The sequence below is a fragment of the Thamnophis sirtalis genome, unplaced genomic scaffold (genome assembly GCF_051295495.1).
Source record: "Thamnophis sirtalis isolate CommonGarterSnake01/CBP01778 unplaced genomic scaffold, rThaSir2_p1.2 scaffold_9, whole genome shotgun sequence".
NCBI lineage: Eukaryota > Metazoa > Chordata > Lepidosauria > Squamata > Natricidae > Thamnophis > Thamnophis sirtalis.
In genome coordinates, this window is record NW_028261389.1 from 32,741,677 (window position 1) to 32,758,117 (window position 16,441).

A 16,441-nucleotide genomic window follows, 5' to 3' on the forward strand; every position below is an offset into this window, starting at 1 on the left:
ATGCAACAAAAGGATAGTATGAATATATCAGAATATGGTGGTATGCTGCTGGTTCGCACCGGTTAGGGCGAATCGGTAGTGGTGATGGTACAAGACTCTGCCCACCTACCCTAAGGACCTTCTGCACATGCCCAGATATGCCACGTGTGCATGCCTAGACGTGCCGCATGTGTGATCCCGCTACCGAACTGGTAGTAAAGAAAATAGAATACCATCTCTGGTTGATACGTAGCAAAAGTGTGTTTGTGGGTGTGAGTGTGGGTGTATCTCACTGATATTATAAAGATGAACATCTAGTATGAACATAATCTTGCCTAATTGTAGCATAAGACATCTGCCTTTGGCTAATCAAGTAAGTTATTTTATATTTTAACATCTTTTAATGCTGCTCCCCCCCCCCAAAAATCAAGAGTTATCTGAATTATAAATTGTAAAATGTACTCATTATTTAATATTAGAAGTATGTAAATCACATCAATTAAAAATTAAAAAATTAAAACACAATTGTTGTTAGTCAAGCTATCATGCACTGAAATTTAAAGTATTTACCAAGAAAATGCAGCATTTCCTGATTCTTCTCCCAGACTATACCTAATGCTGGGTCCAAATGTAAATACTGCAATGTTTTAAATTACCTAGCTTTAAATAATCATCCAAAAATACTTGATGTAGTCCTATCTCTAAACTGAAAAAAGAAAGCATAATGTCCAAATGAAATCACCCCAGAATATCAGATACAAAATGATACCTTAGTACTCAATTGCTTTGAAACTCATAGAATTTGGTACTCAACACATTTGGACACTAACATTTTGTCCCTGTACTCATAGTTTGTTTATACACAAGCTAGACTTGTCAGTTTCAGTTCCCTGGTGACTCAATCCATTATTCCTTATGGGCAAAGTGTGTTTGATACTCATCATTTTTGGTATTCATTGCACCTCCTGGAACCAATTAACGGTGACTATCGAGATATCACCGTACATTTCAGCTCTCAGAGAAAGATACAATATGCATTTAAGTTTTACTTACAGCTTCTGAATTATCGATGAAAGGATCATTTACATCATAACCAGAACCCATATCTATCAGATCTTGGGCTCGGTCCTTCCGATGTTTGTGGATCTTTCCACCCTATAAAATAAGATTGATATCTTAGAGGAATTTTTTTTCTCACAATAAGCAAACAAACAAATGAAGCAGGTAAGCATTATAGGATAACAGGAAAAAAAAGTTCATCAATCTTTCCTGCTTGGATTCTCTGGCAAATAAGTTAGCAAGATACCAAGAGAAATAAATTAAGACCTACATTTAACCGGATGTTCTATGTTCTTATAATGAATAAGACTGAATGCAGAAACTGAAATTAGCTTAGGCTATTTTAAGAAAAAGTTAGCAATTTGGGTTTAGACATAACAGAATTATTTTTCTTTCAGAAGAGTCCCTGCCTTCTGGGGGAAATGAATAAAAGCAGAATGATTAGACAGCAAACACAGTGGATATGTCACCATGACCAAAACAAAATTATTTAAAGCTAAATTTGTCACTTAAAGCAATGTTAGAAGCAACTAAAAATTATCAGGATTCATGCCTTCAATAGCAACAATTTCTACAGATTTGCTCACATATTTTGTTTCAAATTTCTTAGCCAGCATTTCCACCTCATGCCTTTCATGCTCTTCATTATCAAATGGGTCTTCAATGAGTGATTTTTTCTGATGAGAGAAAACAAGAAATCAATCACTTTTAATATTTAAATATGCAGTACATGACAGATTTTCTATGACTACAATTTTAAATGGAAAAGCAAACAGAATCCTTAACATGTTTAGTTTAATATCTAATGCATCAGTACTAAACTAAACAGCTTAATTTAAATAAACCCTTTTGGAATCAGTAAGATATATTAATCAGTGATATACAATCTGTGACCTAATACTAGATATGGTACCCTAAACCCGAACTGTTACAGCCATACTGCAATTTTAATGCAAGAGACTGGGGAAATTATTCAACATATAGGGAATAACATTAACTGAATTTAATAAATGCAGTTGTTTTTAATCATAGTCCCATCTCATGTCATTCAAAGCTTATGATTCAGTTAAAAAAGGTTCACCACTGCTTTAAATTATCTATAAAAGGACTTACCAAATTTAATGCTTCTACCAACTTAACACAGAATATTTTAAAACCCCACATATATTAAATATGCTATTACTAAATAACATAAGTGAGGACTAAATTACAACTTTACAAACTCTGAGAAGAGATCAAGTCAATAAACAATTTTATAGAGCAGTATTTCTTAAAATGAGATCCATGAAAAACTAAAATTATTTGGCAGATATTGAAAGTACTTACAAAAATTAAAAACAATATTATTCTTTTCATTTTTTTTGTAAACAAAGGGTTTTCCTTGAGATATATCTAATAGGTTTAATATTGTTACTTTTACATATCCAATAAATAAATATTCTATGACTGTGTCAATTTTAATTTTTAATACAGAAAATATTTATAAAAATAATCAATATAAACAAAAGCCCCTTCAGAATTTTCCATAATTTTTAAAAGTGGGAAGGAGTCCTGAAAATAAAGTTTAAGAAACAGTCACAGAAAATAAAATTTGAGATCTGAAAATTATGTTTTTCTTCTGTACTCAAACATTAATTCAGAATATAATTCATTCAATTAAATGGTGTATTCCAGATTAACAGACACCAATATTTATCTCAATTATAGAAATTAGAATTGTTTTGAACAAATACAAGTAATTCTAGATTTATGACCAAAATGAACCCAAAATCTGTATTGCTAAGTGAGTTTTGTTCCATTTTACAACCTTTCTTGAATCACTAATAACACAGCTTTAAGTGAATCTGGCTTCCTTTTTGATTTTGCTTGACAGAAGGTCACGAAAGGTGGTCACATGACCCTAGACACTGCAGCTGTCATAAATATGAGTCAGTTGCCAAGCACTTGAATTTTGATCACATGACCATGGGAATGCTGCAACGGGGGAAAGTGTGAATAGCAATCATAAGTCACTTTTTTCAGTGATATTGTAACTTTGAACACTAAGCCACTAAATGAACTGTTGTAAATCGAGATATAAGTAGCTATTTCCCATCATGACAGCCTTCATTCGCTACTTGGCCTGATGACAGTGAAAAATTGTGATCACATATTGCCTTCCTGTTTTATCTCCTGCAGCACACTAAGTGATTCTGAAATACTTTAAATTAGCATTCTTGTTTCCTACTTGACAATTCATATATTGCATCTATCCGGTAACAAGCAAGAGCCATTTTAAAAAAAAAGAAAAGTCATATTGTCTACAAAACTATTGTAGGTTATATAAAGTTTTTTTAAATAAAAAGCATCATAATTACTTCTGGTCTAATTGCATGAAACTGCATTAAAAAAAGATTACTTCTAAAGTTACTAAATTCAGTAAATTCAAATCATATTCACAAAATATGGGCAAAAGAGATTCTTTGGCTAATCTCTTCTATGTCATCACTGAATGTTATTGTAAAGAGTGAGATCAACTACTGTGGTATAGCAAGGACAATTTGAGATGCAGCTGAATGAAGCTAAACTGGCATCATAGAGATGTAATTTTCATTCCTTTAGATTTTTACATGACTTTGACTCACCCATTGCCTACAAACATGAGATATATTCATGTGGCATCCAGTAGATTACCACAAATTGCTCTATCAAAATTTTATCCTCTCTTCTCATGCGTTTCAATCACCAATTTAAAAGGAATTAGTAGCCACAGTTCTGTTCACTGTTTCCAATTTTACAAATAGATAGTAGTAATCATGCAGAATAGAAAGAAAGGTTAATCCTTCCCTATTTCCCTCTTCTTTTTAAAGAAACAGAAGAACTGCTGCTGGAAATTTTGTAGCTCAATGTTGTAATTTATCTTGATCTTATTTTTTATTCACACATCACAAAATGTAGCAACTGGATTAGTTAAAGCAGCAACAAAACATGGCTATAGATTATAATACACTTTCATTACCGTATTAAGTAAATCAAGTTCCAATATAATTTAGTGATTTTTTACTGTAGTCTAAAAAAAATCCGGCAGTTCAGAGGTGATATCAAAGTATTATTGAATGATTAGTGCATCAAGGATAACCATTACTATTATTTCTACATTGGAACCTGTATATCTCCAAGTACTGCGTGTAGAACAAGGCAGGAGATACATACACTTCTATTTTCTGCCTTTCATCATAGAAAGATCTGGTTTGCAGTTCTGAGAAACAAAATGCTAGATTGTTAGAAAGGTACTAAAGTGAGTTTCCCACTATTTTAGATATGGATACAAAGCAATTATTTTTCACTTCTATTTAGAAACTTAAATGGCAAAAAAAAAAAAATCTGTTGGCGAGTCTGCCCTTTGAGGTTTTTTAAATTACTTTATTTTAAATTTTTTTGTTGGATGATGGACACATGTTTATATCCCAACCATGTTTAAACTCAGTTACTGATGACTGGAATTGGAATTGGAATTGATTGGAATTGATTTTATTTGTAGGCCGCCCTTTTCCCTGAGGGGACTCAGGGCGGCTCACAGAAACCAGGGAAAGGGGAATACAATACAATACAATACTAAGACTGACCTACTACCTCCTCAAAAGGCTCCAACCTTTACTACTCTTACTTATGAACTTGCCTCCTGTGCCTGATTGAGGTTATGCCCCCATGTTGCTTTTTTAATATTGAAAATACTGCCTTCTAGAACCTTATTTACAACTTTAATATATGTAAAGGTTTCAATCATGTCCCCTCTTTCCCATCTGTCAGGCTGTACATATCCAGTTCCTCCAATTTCTCCTAATAGGTTTTTCCCTCAGACCTTTGACCATTTTTATTGCCCATTTCTGGACTCACTCAATTGTATCAATATCTTTTTTTTAAGTGAGATCTCCAGAACTGGACATAGTACACCAAATGTAATTTATCTATGCTAAGTATGCTAAACTATGATAGTTATCGTTGTCATAGTTTTAAGATGTTAAAACCTTATTTGTTGAAACAAGCCAAATTAATCCACAGCTAAATTGTTTTAAACAGAATATAACCATATTTGCACAACCAAAATGATGTCCCCATCTCATTTTTGCAAGCACATAAACTTAAATTCAATGGCTGTAGTCAATCATTAAACTTTTAAAGAGTGTTTAACAATGATCTATTGAATCAGAATCAATCTTGCGGATCAGTGATTATGTATGACTAGATGTTGCTTACCCTCTCTTTTAATTGCTTTCTCATCAAAGTAGAAAAACAAGCTCTATGGCCAGTTACATATTGTACTAAACTACCAATAATCTAACATTGGTTTTAATTTAATTTACTGAACCTTAAACCATGGTTTGCTATGTGAATCCAGCCACATTTGACTCACATAAATCACTAACCTATGGCTTCTCTACTCTCACTACATATTATTTTCTTTAATCTTACTTTATATTATTTCATGTTCATATTTTATTTCTGTGAAAATGTATGGACTCTAAGACCAGCAAAAAAGATCTGTGGACCATATGCAGCTCTGAGGATTCAGGTTGCCCAGCCATGCAATTAAAAATACCATAAATTATCTTATTTAAATCAAATAAGACTTTTTAAATCTTAAAATAACCATCTTACCTGTGTTCCTAATATAATAATGTATAGATATAAGAAATGCTTTTAAATATTTATATTATAGATGTAAAAATACAGATTTAGAACTTCCACATGAATCAATTCCACAAGCATGAAACTAACTGAAGTCCTCTGCTGAACTAGTAATAGCAGCATTAATAATAGTATGGTATTTGGATGTCCACTGATTTACAAAAGTTCAGTAGCCTCACCTTCCCAAATAGAACAGCATAAGAACAGAATGCACTTGGATAAAATTATACTTAGGGACACAGTATTACTTACACATCATTTTTTGTATTCACCTAGGTTTTTCATCTATTACAACTATTTCACCTATTATCCCAGGATTAGGTCCTATTCGTCTTAAACCTGAGATATTAGATATGAGGCTAGCAATCCTGCAAAATGTGATTTGAACAATTATGGGCATATTTACATTTAATGAAAATATCATTACTTGCTTTTATTTTGATCCCTTTTAATACAAATCTCACAATAATCAAATATAACTTCAAGCAAAACATCCAACTTACTATGAACTTATTGTTGGCCTGCAGTACTCCAAGGGCAATACCATGTAGTAAAGGATAAATTATAGCAACAAAAAGAAAAAAAATATAGCAAAAGATACAGGTAATCCTCGACTTACAATTCATTTAGTGACGTTCAAAGTTACATTGAACGGCATTGAAAAAAGTGACTTATGACCATTTTTCACTTATGAATGTTGGTCTATCTTCATGGTTATGTGATCAGAATTAACATGCTTGGCAACTGACTCATATTTATGACAGTGGCATAAATATGTCACTTTTGGAACCCTCTGGATCCATTTTGGAACCTTCTGACAAGCAAAGTAGATGGAGAAACCAAATTCATTTAACAACTACATTACTAACAACTGCAGTGATACATTTAACAACTGTGGCAAGGTAGGTTGTAAAATGCTGCAAAACCCACTTAGCAAATGTCTTGCTTAGCAACATAAATTTTGGCTCAAAATGTGGCCATAAATTAAGGACTATCTGTACTACATTTCATATTATAACAGCAGAAGGAGGATGAGGGACAATTGGTAGAATTCTCAATACCAACTAACAACATACAAAGAAAAACAAGGTTTTTTAAAAAAAATCACAGAAAAAGTTATTTCCTAATGATAAATTGTAGGTAGTATAGTGTTAATTTTGGTAATAGTATTGAGTATTATTATGTATTATTATAGAAATGGTTACAAATCAGATGTTAATACTTAAAAATAATTGTCAGTAATTCAATGACATCTTTTTGCAATGTTCTATTTTAATCTACAAATAGCAAAATAATATATTACTTTGTTCACATAGTAGACTTCCCTATAAGTGAAAAAATAATTTAGAATATTTCAATTAACAGATTCTCAGCAACATAAAAGGGACTGTGGGTTATAGTGATGGCTCAGTTCTAAAAAAAACCCTCTGTATAAGCCTCTGTTACTATGAATTAGGCTGCATTAACATTTCTAAATGCATTACTGGCGCTAAATTTACCACAATGTGATCAAAAGTAGGAATTACCAACTATAGGCAAAATATATTTAAATAATGCAAATAGTCGTTGAAATAGTTAGGAAACCCTATAACTTTACCGTAACCATCAATTTCAGTTGAAAATGGGCAACATAGCCTAGTGTGCTTAAATCTATCTCCCAATAGCCCTAATTTGTCCAAAAGTAAGAGACAATGTGAAATGCAGGTAGAGGTACATCATCATCCCTAAATTTAGCACTCTACAATATCACCAATATTTAGGGTGCTAAAATTTCTCAATATGGACTAAACAAAGCAGTAGTACAGGTTTATTACCTTAATAATCTGAGATTAAAGCAATTTAGATAGCAACCTCTATTTTATATATATTAAAAGGGAACATAAAATCTTTTATGAAGACTGAAGGGATATCTAACAGTTTTTATTAAAACAAACATAGTGCTTCTTTTAATGCTAACATCAGATTCTCTATCTCTCTTATTTCAAAGAAACATTTTACTGATCTTTAATTTTCTTCAATCTCCTGCAAATATCTTTTAACATCACATTCAAAAGTTATACAACAGATTCAAGATACTGAGATCTAAAGAAAAAAAAATCTAATAGGCTTTAACCAATTTACATAATAGTTGCAACCAATCTCAATATAGGTTGATTTCTTAAAGTGAACCCCCAGGTTTTCATCCTAATGGCTACTTATATAACCATTGTCACAAATTTACTGAAACTATTTACAACAATATCAACAAGCAAATTTTCCCAATATCCTGACTTTGTAAAAAAGAAATACCTATTTTTGCTTGCCTTTACACCACTGCTATGTAAATCTTCAGATCTCTACAACACTTAAAACGATGTACAGGCATAACAGTGCTTGTAAGGCATATTGAAAAAACACTGCAAATAAAAACCACAGGTTTATGCTTACTCACAACAGAAAAACTAATTGACTAACAAAATCTTTCTGGCACAGATATATTTGGTTGCTTTCGGCTCTTTTTGTATCAAAGGGTTTTCACAGACCAGTAGAAAATCCAGCTCCTATAGGTTCACCATCTTTTGACTGAATCAGAGTAGCAATTTGGTCTTATATCCATCATGATAGAGTTTTTTTCTAATACTAAACCCCCTTATTTTTTCATTATTTCCCCTCCTCCCTCTCCAGCACTCAAGCTAAGGACTATGCTAACAGAACCCTATAGGATAAGATTGACAAAACAGAAGGCAGAAAGGGTAGAGAGAGAAGAGCGAGTGTTTGCAGGTCTAGTACCCGGGCCTTGCCACTCCAGAGCAACTCAGGATAGCTGAACTCCACGCAGCTCTCCTCCGTGGGATCTTTCAAGATCAACTCAAAGCGAACCGTCTGATCCAGTGGTGGCGGCGGCGGCGATTCCTGTCGGTTGTTTTCTTGATTTAGCTGCTGCTGCTGAGACGAGAGCGGCGGTGCTTCTGGCCTTGGGGACTCTCGGTGGGGTGGCGGCTGAGGTGGCTTTGGTGTCAGCTCAGGCCGACTGATCTCCCGCGGCAATGACACAGGATGAGACTCTGGCCGAGGACAAGATTCAAAGGGTTGCGATGGCGGCTCTACCCGGCTGTTCTCATAGGGGTGGTGGTGGCGGTGGTCCTGCTGATCTGGTAGTTTCAGGCCCTCACGCGCTAATGGCTGCTCTGTCTCGCGGCCCCCTCCAGTCTCTCGCTCTAGCACCGGAGACTCACCTTCTCGTCGCCTCACGGGTGACAGACTAATGAACGGCACCCGACGCGGCTCCGCCATCATCCACCCCCCACCCCCCTTCCCACCTGTTCGGTGACCCAACCTCGCCACCCACAACCCCACCTCCTCCTCCGCTCGTTCCCTCCCCCTTAACCAGGTCAGAGTACCTCCCCTCTTCCCCACTAGCCTCTCCTTGCCGATAACATCGCTGCCATCTTGGAGCCCCCCCACGTAAATAGATGCAGGCTACTAGGGCACGCATGCGCAAAGGCAGAACCCTCCACGGACGCGCTGCTACACGTCATTATTGTTCTCGATTAAGAGGGGTTTTTTTAGTACGTCACCGCGATCGCACGTTGAAGACGACATGGCCCCGCCCACAGTTGCCTTGGAAATGCGTACGCCGTACAATCGTAAGACTTTTAAAAAGCCTTCGCGAAGAGTTTTGAATGAGCACTTTTCTTTGCTATTGGTGGCTCCGGGCAAGAGTTAACTTCCTCAGAAACGCGGCGCTAATGCGGCAGCTACCAAGCGTGATCATTCCTGTTCATATATTATTATTATTTTTCTAGTTTACAACAAATGAAGATGGTCATAAAAACCATTTAGTACCTGAAAAAGCTGTGAGCATTCTATCCTTGGTGTATGGTTTTCTTCCTATTTAATACTAATTTCCTTTTAACATGCCATGAACTAATTACGAAACAGCGTCTTTCATTATTTGTTTTTAAGGATCAATTCAAAGAAACTGACCATCCTAAAAAGTGTTTCTTGTTTAGTACATTTGAGCTGGATACAGTACAAAAAATTTCAAATGCTAAGACAAAGCAGAAGCTATATCTAGCTCTTTTTTCCTTTTGATATCTAATTTCAGAGACAAAGTTTTAAGGCATAAAACTTGGTTTAACTATGTAGAATCTATCCAATTATACCAAGTAATACATATAATTGATTTATTTTTGCAATGTATATGCTGCTTAATTACAAAATGGCCTGGAGTGATTTAATACAAAAAAGAAAAGGAATTTCAAAAAATAACCAAACCCCAAACATAGTTATATGGCATATACAAAGAACAAAAAATAATTCACAGGTGATTTTATAAATGAATTTATTTTGGAATTTTGCTCCAGAATTAAAAGCAGGAGAGACTGAAAAAATTGTAATGAACATACAGCATTAACTTATATTATTTACATACAACATGTACAAGTAGATAAGCACATTTTCTATCATGGATTTCCAATGTTCATTTCAATGTGTTCAATGTGCATTTTCCTTAGGCATTACATATATTCTGAAACCAACTCTTAACTTTCCCAGTATACTAAAAAATACCTTTCATCACAGAATGATATGTTTACAGCCCTAATTTAATCAGAAAGAAAAAATAGAAACAAATGAAGGTATGAACAATATTTTTATGCAAATGAAAGTGGATTGTTATCTATTTATTTACAATACTTCTCCTTATGTCCATTAGATCATAACAATTAAAACTACCTAATCAGGTCATCATTTTCTTTTTGTGCTCCATTTTAAGTGTTTAGCTTTAGATTCTTTATGAGGAACTTTTATAACCAAAATCTGAAATTAATTCTAGAGCTTTTTATATTCTGTTTCAAAATAAGACCTGGGAAAATCTGTATTTTGCAAGTTCTTGAACTGTCTCAAAAAAGTACTGATTGTCACACAATGAAAGCATTTTAAGATCGAAGCTAATATGTACAGTTAGAGGTCAGTAATAGTGTAATAGAATAAAATTTGGAGAAGTATAAAAGAGTGAAAATTTTCCACACAATACATGACATTGCATAGTTTTCATAAGACATTTAAATATATATAAAAATAAATAGATTTGTATTTTTATAATTGTTCTGGTACAAAATGACACAGTATTCCAGCCGGGCACAATATAGCTGAAAGACGACCATTTGCTTGATCACACTGTTTAAACAGGAACTCTATTCTCCTTGGCCCACTTCTTTATTATACGTACAATGTACTCTACCTGTGGGTTGCCTGTACTTCTCAGGAGATGCAGTACTTCTCTTAGAGTATCTCTAAAAGCAAAGAAATAAATATTTTTTTTAAAAAAGAGAAAGAATAGATCGGACAGTATTATGAACTTCTAAGTATATTATATCTGAAAAGTTTTGGAGTATATTTTTCAGTTCTGTTGCTAGAAACTAAATTTCTCTGACTTCACGTAATGGATAAAAGAAAATTTCATATAGGAATCAGAGAAAGTGATATATCACATTTGATAGGAACTAGAAATCCAAAATTCAGCCCCATAAATTAGTATGTATTCAATAGGAGTAAGTGGCTATCCATGATGCTGATTTGATTTCTCTGATCTTCACCCTACAGTATATTGATGCCTAAATGTAAAATTTCTTCCTCTGCTCTGCATTCTAAACATTTTCAATTTTAGAATACAGAACAGAGAGAAAGAAATTTTATATTAAAAGCATCAATAAAAGATTTAGTTCTGTCAAATGAGATATATCTATTGTGATTAATACTGCGATAATAAAGTAGAATTCAATTTAATTACTTTTTGGTTAGCACACTGAAAAAAACCCTACATCCAGCCATCTTGGAGCATGAAGTAGGAAAATGGAGGAACTAATGATTAAAAATTATATCGATTTGCATTTTAGTTACATATTGGTCAACTGGGAAATTAAAAAAAACAATCCCAAAGAAGGTAAAGGAAACAACATGGGTGTATGATTGTAGTCACTGAGAGATAAAATTGTCCAGATGAAAACTTTCATTGATACACTTTAGGGATGATCCAGGTTCACCATTTAAGGATCATCCAGGATCCTTTTTATTTGTAGATGCACATTTATTTGATATCCCACCTTTTGTAGGAGCCCAAGGCAGCATACATATCTAAGAGCCGAGGTGGCGCAGTGGTTAGGGTGCAGTACTGCAGGCCACTTCAGCTGACTGTTATCTGCAGTTCAGCGGTTCTAATCTCACCGGCTCAAGGTTGACTCAGCCTTCTATCCTTCCGAGGTGGGTGAAATGAGGACCCGGATTGTTGTTGGGGGCGATATGCTGACTCTGTAAACCGCTTAGAGAGGGCTGAAAGCCCTATGAAGCGGTATATAAGTCTAACTGCTATTGCTGTTGCTTATTATCACTATTAGTAGTTACAAAGATCTTTTAATGGGTTCAGGTAATTTGTCCACTATAATCTTATCTAACAATGATACATATAGTCTTTAATACAATTCATGGGATATTGTGTCACAAAATATGTCTGGATATGTTTATTTTCCTGGGAATTATTTGCTTGTGGTGGTCAGAGATATCGCTAAGGTTCAAAAAAGTCTAGTATCAGGCAGTCTAAATGTTTATGGAGATTCTCAGTCATCCTGGTCATGGTTGTCCCAAAGGTGCTTTTTCAAGAGACAATTGGATTTCCTGATTTTTCTTTGAAGATGTTTCACTTCTCATCCAAGAATCTGGAAGAGAAGCAAAATGTCTTCAAAGAAAAACCAAATTCCAATTGCTTCTTGAAAAAGCACTTTGGGACATCAGGCAGTCTGTGTGGATTAACAGTGAGGGTATCCTAGGTTTGGTTTAGCTTCAGTAGAACCATTTTTTAAAAATGTATGTCAATCTTGCTGATTATATGCAGATGTTTCTAGTTAAAAAATATTAAGAGTAACCTGTAAATGAGAAATAACATTCTTTATGGCTATTCCCAGAAATTCTGTGACATAAGAATGTTCTTTTAACTCCTCTGATGCCTTTTATGCAATCATCTTTTTTAATCAGGGACTTTTCTGTTGACTAGCTAATTTTAATTTTTTAAGCTTATTTATTATTATTTCCCCTGCTGTATAACCTGTTTGTTGAGTTAACCCCCCGCCCCCGGTAACTCATCCTCTCCCTTTGAGCAGCCCCCACGAACCACAGGTGCCTCTACCTCTCTCCCTGGAGCGTGCCTGGCAAGCGTGGGGTGGCTGGTGCACCAAACTCACCATCTCTTGCAGCCCTTATCTCCTCTGCCATATAATGGAGAGCCGAACCTGCATGGTCTTTACCAATTGCAGTGTTACAGAGGCAAATGAAGAGCTTGGTGTACCATCTCCCTCACACGCTGGGTGCATCCTTGGGGAGATCAAATGGACAGAGAGGCATCTGAAGGCAGTGGGGGTTGACCCAAGGGAGAGGATGAGAGGATGACTCTCCCATGAATACAGACAGCTGTGGTAGTGCCCACCCACTTTTGCCAGGGTGCATGCCTTGGGCTCCGCACCTAAGGCACTGCAAGAGACAAGTGAGGACATGTGTGTGAAGCTTCTAGGATGGCATCAGATAGCTGCACCGAACTGGCTTGCTTTGAGGAGCTCGGGCATCCCTGGCAATTGTGTAGCTGCTCTGGCTTGGCTGTCCTACTGCCGCCCTAGCTGGCTGCCCAAGTACCGTGCAGTCTTGCCTCCTCCTCTTCCTCTAGCCAAAACCAGCACAGAAAATACCCCATGTTGATTGGCTGCCACTGCCATCTTCACACTGCAGTGTCCAAAACAGTTCTTTTGAACCAGCTATCTAGCAATGTGCAGAGAGCACCAAGAGGCTAGGACCAGACGAGACCTACAGGGAAATGATAGATGTTGCATTCTTATAGATGATCCTGTCCTCTTCGCCAGCATCTGAGAAAAAGATGGGTGCTTTTCTGTCATGTAAACCAGCCTGTTCTGGAATGTTGGAGATCTTTGAAAGGTAAGTGAGCAATTGGTGACAAGGTGGGGAGGAGCATGTGGAACCCGGTAGGCTAGCAAAGCAGAACGGGTTCCTGTGGAAACCTGGTGAGTCAGTATGGGGAGGAAATAGGCAGGAGGCATGTTGCAGTATCTCTGTGATTGGTCATAAGAGTGAATGACTACCACAGTCTTGCAACACAGATAACTTCAGGCCCGGGCACTTTGGGAGGAGGGACTGTTGTAACTTTGAACTGTTGTAATTTGAGGACTACCTGTACTTTAATAAAGATAAGGCTTCCATTCATAATACATACTTTACCGGAATCAAAACTTAAAAGCCTTCTGTTCCTTAAGTTTCTAATTGGCATTTGTATTCAGTAACAAGCCAATAATACTGTAATATTAAGCAGCCAAAGTAATAGAGAGAAACTCAGTGTATATACTTAGGCTCTCTGCCAGCGACAATCATCTGGAAGATACCAACACAGGCTCCTCTTTTGCCTTCCCAATATTCAGGGTTAGGATCCAATCTTTCGAGGACATCAAAAGCTTTAGCAGAATAATAAAACTGGCCCATCTGTGCAGAAGATAAAGGTACATGCTTAAAGCTCTAAAACAAAATTTAAATACACAGCAACATAAAAAGAGGAATGAACGTTGATACTGAATTTTTCTTGTTCATGATTTGAAAGCCAGATAAAATTTTCTGACTTTGTTTTCAAGTTAAAGAAATAAATACATTTCAATGTCATAAACAAATTATTATTGACACAATATTTGTAGCTCAGTGTTGAACTGTGGAGCGCTTGGTGCTCTCTGAGCTTGGTTGTTTTCTTGCAGACATTTTATTACCAAACTAGGTGACCAGCAGAAGTCTAGCAGAAAAAATTAGCAGAGCATATTCATGAAAAACTAGCAGGCAGGATGAAAACTCCTTAATTTCATAACACATGGACGGACTAGTACCATAGTTTCAACTTGGAAATAGTGAGCATCCTAGACCAAGCTATGTCTAAAAACTAGAGCTAGAGAATTTCAGACAAATCTGGCATCAATAAGAACAGACACAAACAATATCTACACACCATTCAAAAGAGACTATCAAAAAGCTGAAAAGGAAAGGACCAAAAAGCCTCTTCACCAAGCAACACCCAGATGAGCAAATTAACATCAAGATTAAGATCTAATGAACAATCAAGAAGCAAACAATATCTCCATCAAGGAACTACTAAACAGGATAGTAATAAACAATTGCTGAATCAGGAAACTACCAAGACTACTCCCACCAACACTTACAGGCTCTGATTATGTTATGTAGTTTGGTAATGAAATATCTGCAAAAAAAACCAACCAAGTTCAGAGACCAGAAGGATTTCACATTATTTATTTGGGGTGGGGGTGGGATTTAACATGCTTACATTGTGGCACAGAAATGGGGCACGCCACTAACCATGATAGTTGCACAAACAATTTTAAAGATGGAATATTTTCTTTGAAAACATTTTAAAATGTTCTTTTTTCCGATTTTCAGTTATGTTTTACCTTTCATCCTAAAACATTTAATTTTTTTCATTTCTAGCAAAGTATTATATTGAATAAAATGATTTCCAATAAACAGAAATATTTTTTTAAAAAAAGTTATGCTCAAAATTATATTTATATTAAAACATAAAAGCCAAAATTTAGGAATAGCATAAATGATTGAATCTTCTGGCTCAATATAAAGTAGATTTTTTTTCTAAATGGACATTTAAAAATAAAGGAACTGAGCATTTGACAAAAAATAAATAAACCTGTATTTTTGTGAAATATTTGCATTTACGTCTTAGAAAAATACCATAAACATTTAGAAAAGTTAACATCATTTCCTTACTCAATGAAAGGCAAAAAAACCATGATAATTTTTCTTAAGATGCCTCAGTATGATCATAGGAAAAGTAGTCCACATGGGTTATTACTTGGGACAGCTTTATGCATCATAAAAATTCCAAATTAACTGCTTTATAGTCTAGGAATTAGGCCTATATCATATAACTTCTGATTGTAAGAAATGGGATTTAACAACAGAAAAGTATAGAAGGCAATTTATTAAAAAAATTACATGGCTTGAGAAGGAAAAAAAAGTTACAATTCTACAGGGTTGATTTAGATAGTGAAGGAAAATGGATTAAAGACAACATACTTTGTAGCAGTCGTTTGCAATTAGTTGCAGAAGACTAAAGGATTCTCCTGAAGTTTCCATCTTTAGGTAGAGTTCCCAGGCTAATCTTGGTTTCTTATTCATAATATCTGCAATCAACAGAAAGTTAGAACTAGTAGAGGCATGTTGCTACAGTGTTTAGAACTGGATAGGCATATTACTCAGCAGTATTGTTCTTTACATTGGCTGTTCAGATGAGTTGAGAAGTAACATAGCCACACTGATTAAATCAACTGGAAAATTAAAAAAACAAAATTAAAAAAATATATGCCAAAACTTGTACGTTGGCACATATTTTTTTAAAATGGTTTTTAGTTTTCCAGTTGACTTAATCTTCATATATGACAATGAGCTCTAGATTATCATGGGTACTTTCCATTTGAGCACACAGTAGACTGAGCATTTGAACAGATCATGCATGTGAGTTTTTATGTGAAAATAAAGTCAGTTGCTTTCCTGAAAGTTTCTTCCTTCTGATCTACGAATATAATATATAATATCTATGTTGGCATTAAACCTACTTCAGAATAAGTATACATATTATGATTAGTGGAAGTTCCGGTTGTCTACTTCTAAATATTTAAAAGGATGTATA

At 35.1% G+C, this 16,441-nt stretch overlaps 2 protein-coding genes across 5 annotated transcripts in view; both read right to left on the reverse strand.

The window, feature by feature from the left end:
- Window positions 1-8,997, reverse strand: part of UBN2 (ubinuclein 2) — a 61,014-nt gene extending 52,017 nt beyond the window's left edge. Inside the window, exons 1-3 of one of the 2 annotated variants that reach the window (XM_014060468.2) lie at window positions 8,476-8,997; window positions 1,626-1,715; window positions 1,033-1,134 (exon numbers count right to left, since the gene is read on the reverse strand). In XM_014060468.2, coding sequence (XP_013915943.2) covers window positions 1,033-1,134; window positions 1,626-1,715; window positions 8,476-8,982 — 699 coding nt within the window. In that variant the 5' untranslated portion in view covers window positions 8,983-8,997. The remainder of the gene's footprint in view (window positions 1-1,032; window positions 1,135-1,625; window positions 1,716-8,475) is intronic. The other variant, XM_087723252.1, reaches the window with a different exon arrangement.
- Window positions 8,998-10,013: 1,016 nt separating this feature from the next.
- Window positions 10,014-16,441, reverse strand: part of IFT56 (intraflagellar transport 56) — a 28,254-nt gene continuing 21,826 nt past the window's right edge. For all 3 annotated transcript variants that reach the window (XM_014060470.2, XM_014060469.2, XM_014060471.2), the window contains 3 exons: window positions 15,829-15,935; window positions 14,090-14,223; window positions 10,014-10,982 (listed from right to left, as the gene is read on the reverse strand). In XM_014060470.2, coding sequence (XP_013915945.1) covers window positions 10,871-10,982; window positions 14,090-14,223; window positions 15,829-15,935 — 353 coding nt within the window. In that variant the 3' untranslated portion in view covers window positions 10,014-10,870. The remainder of the gene's footprint in view (window positions 10,983-14,089; window positions 14,224-15,828; window positions 15,936-16,441) is intronic.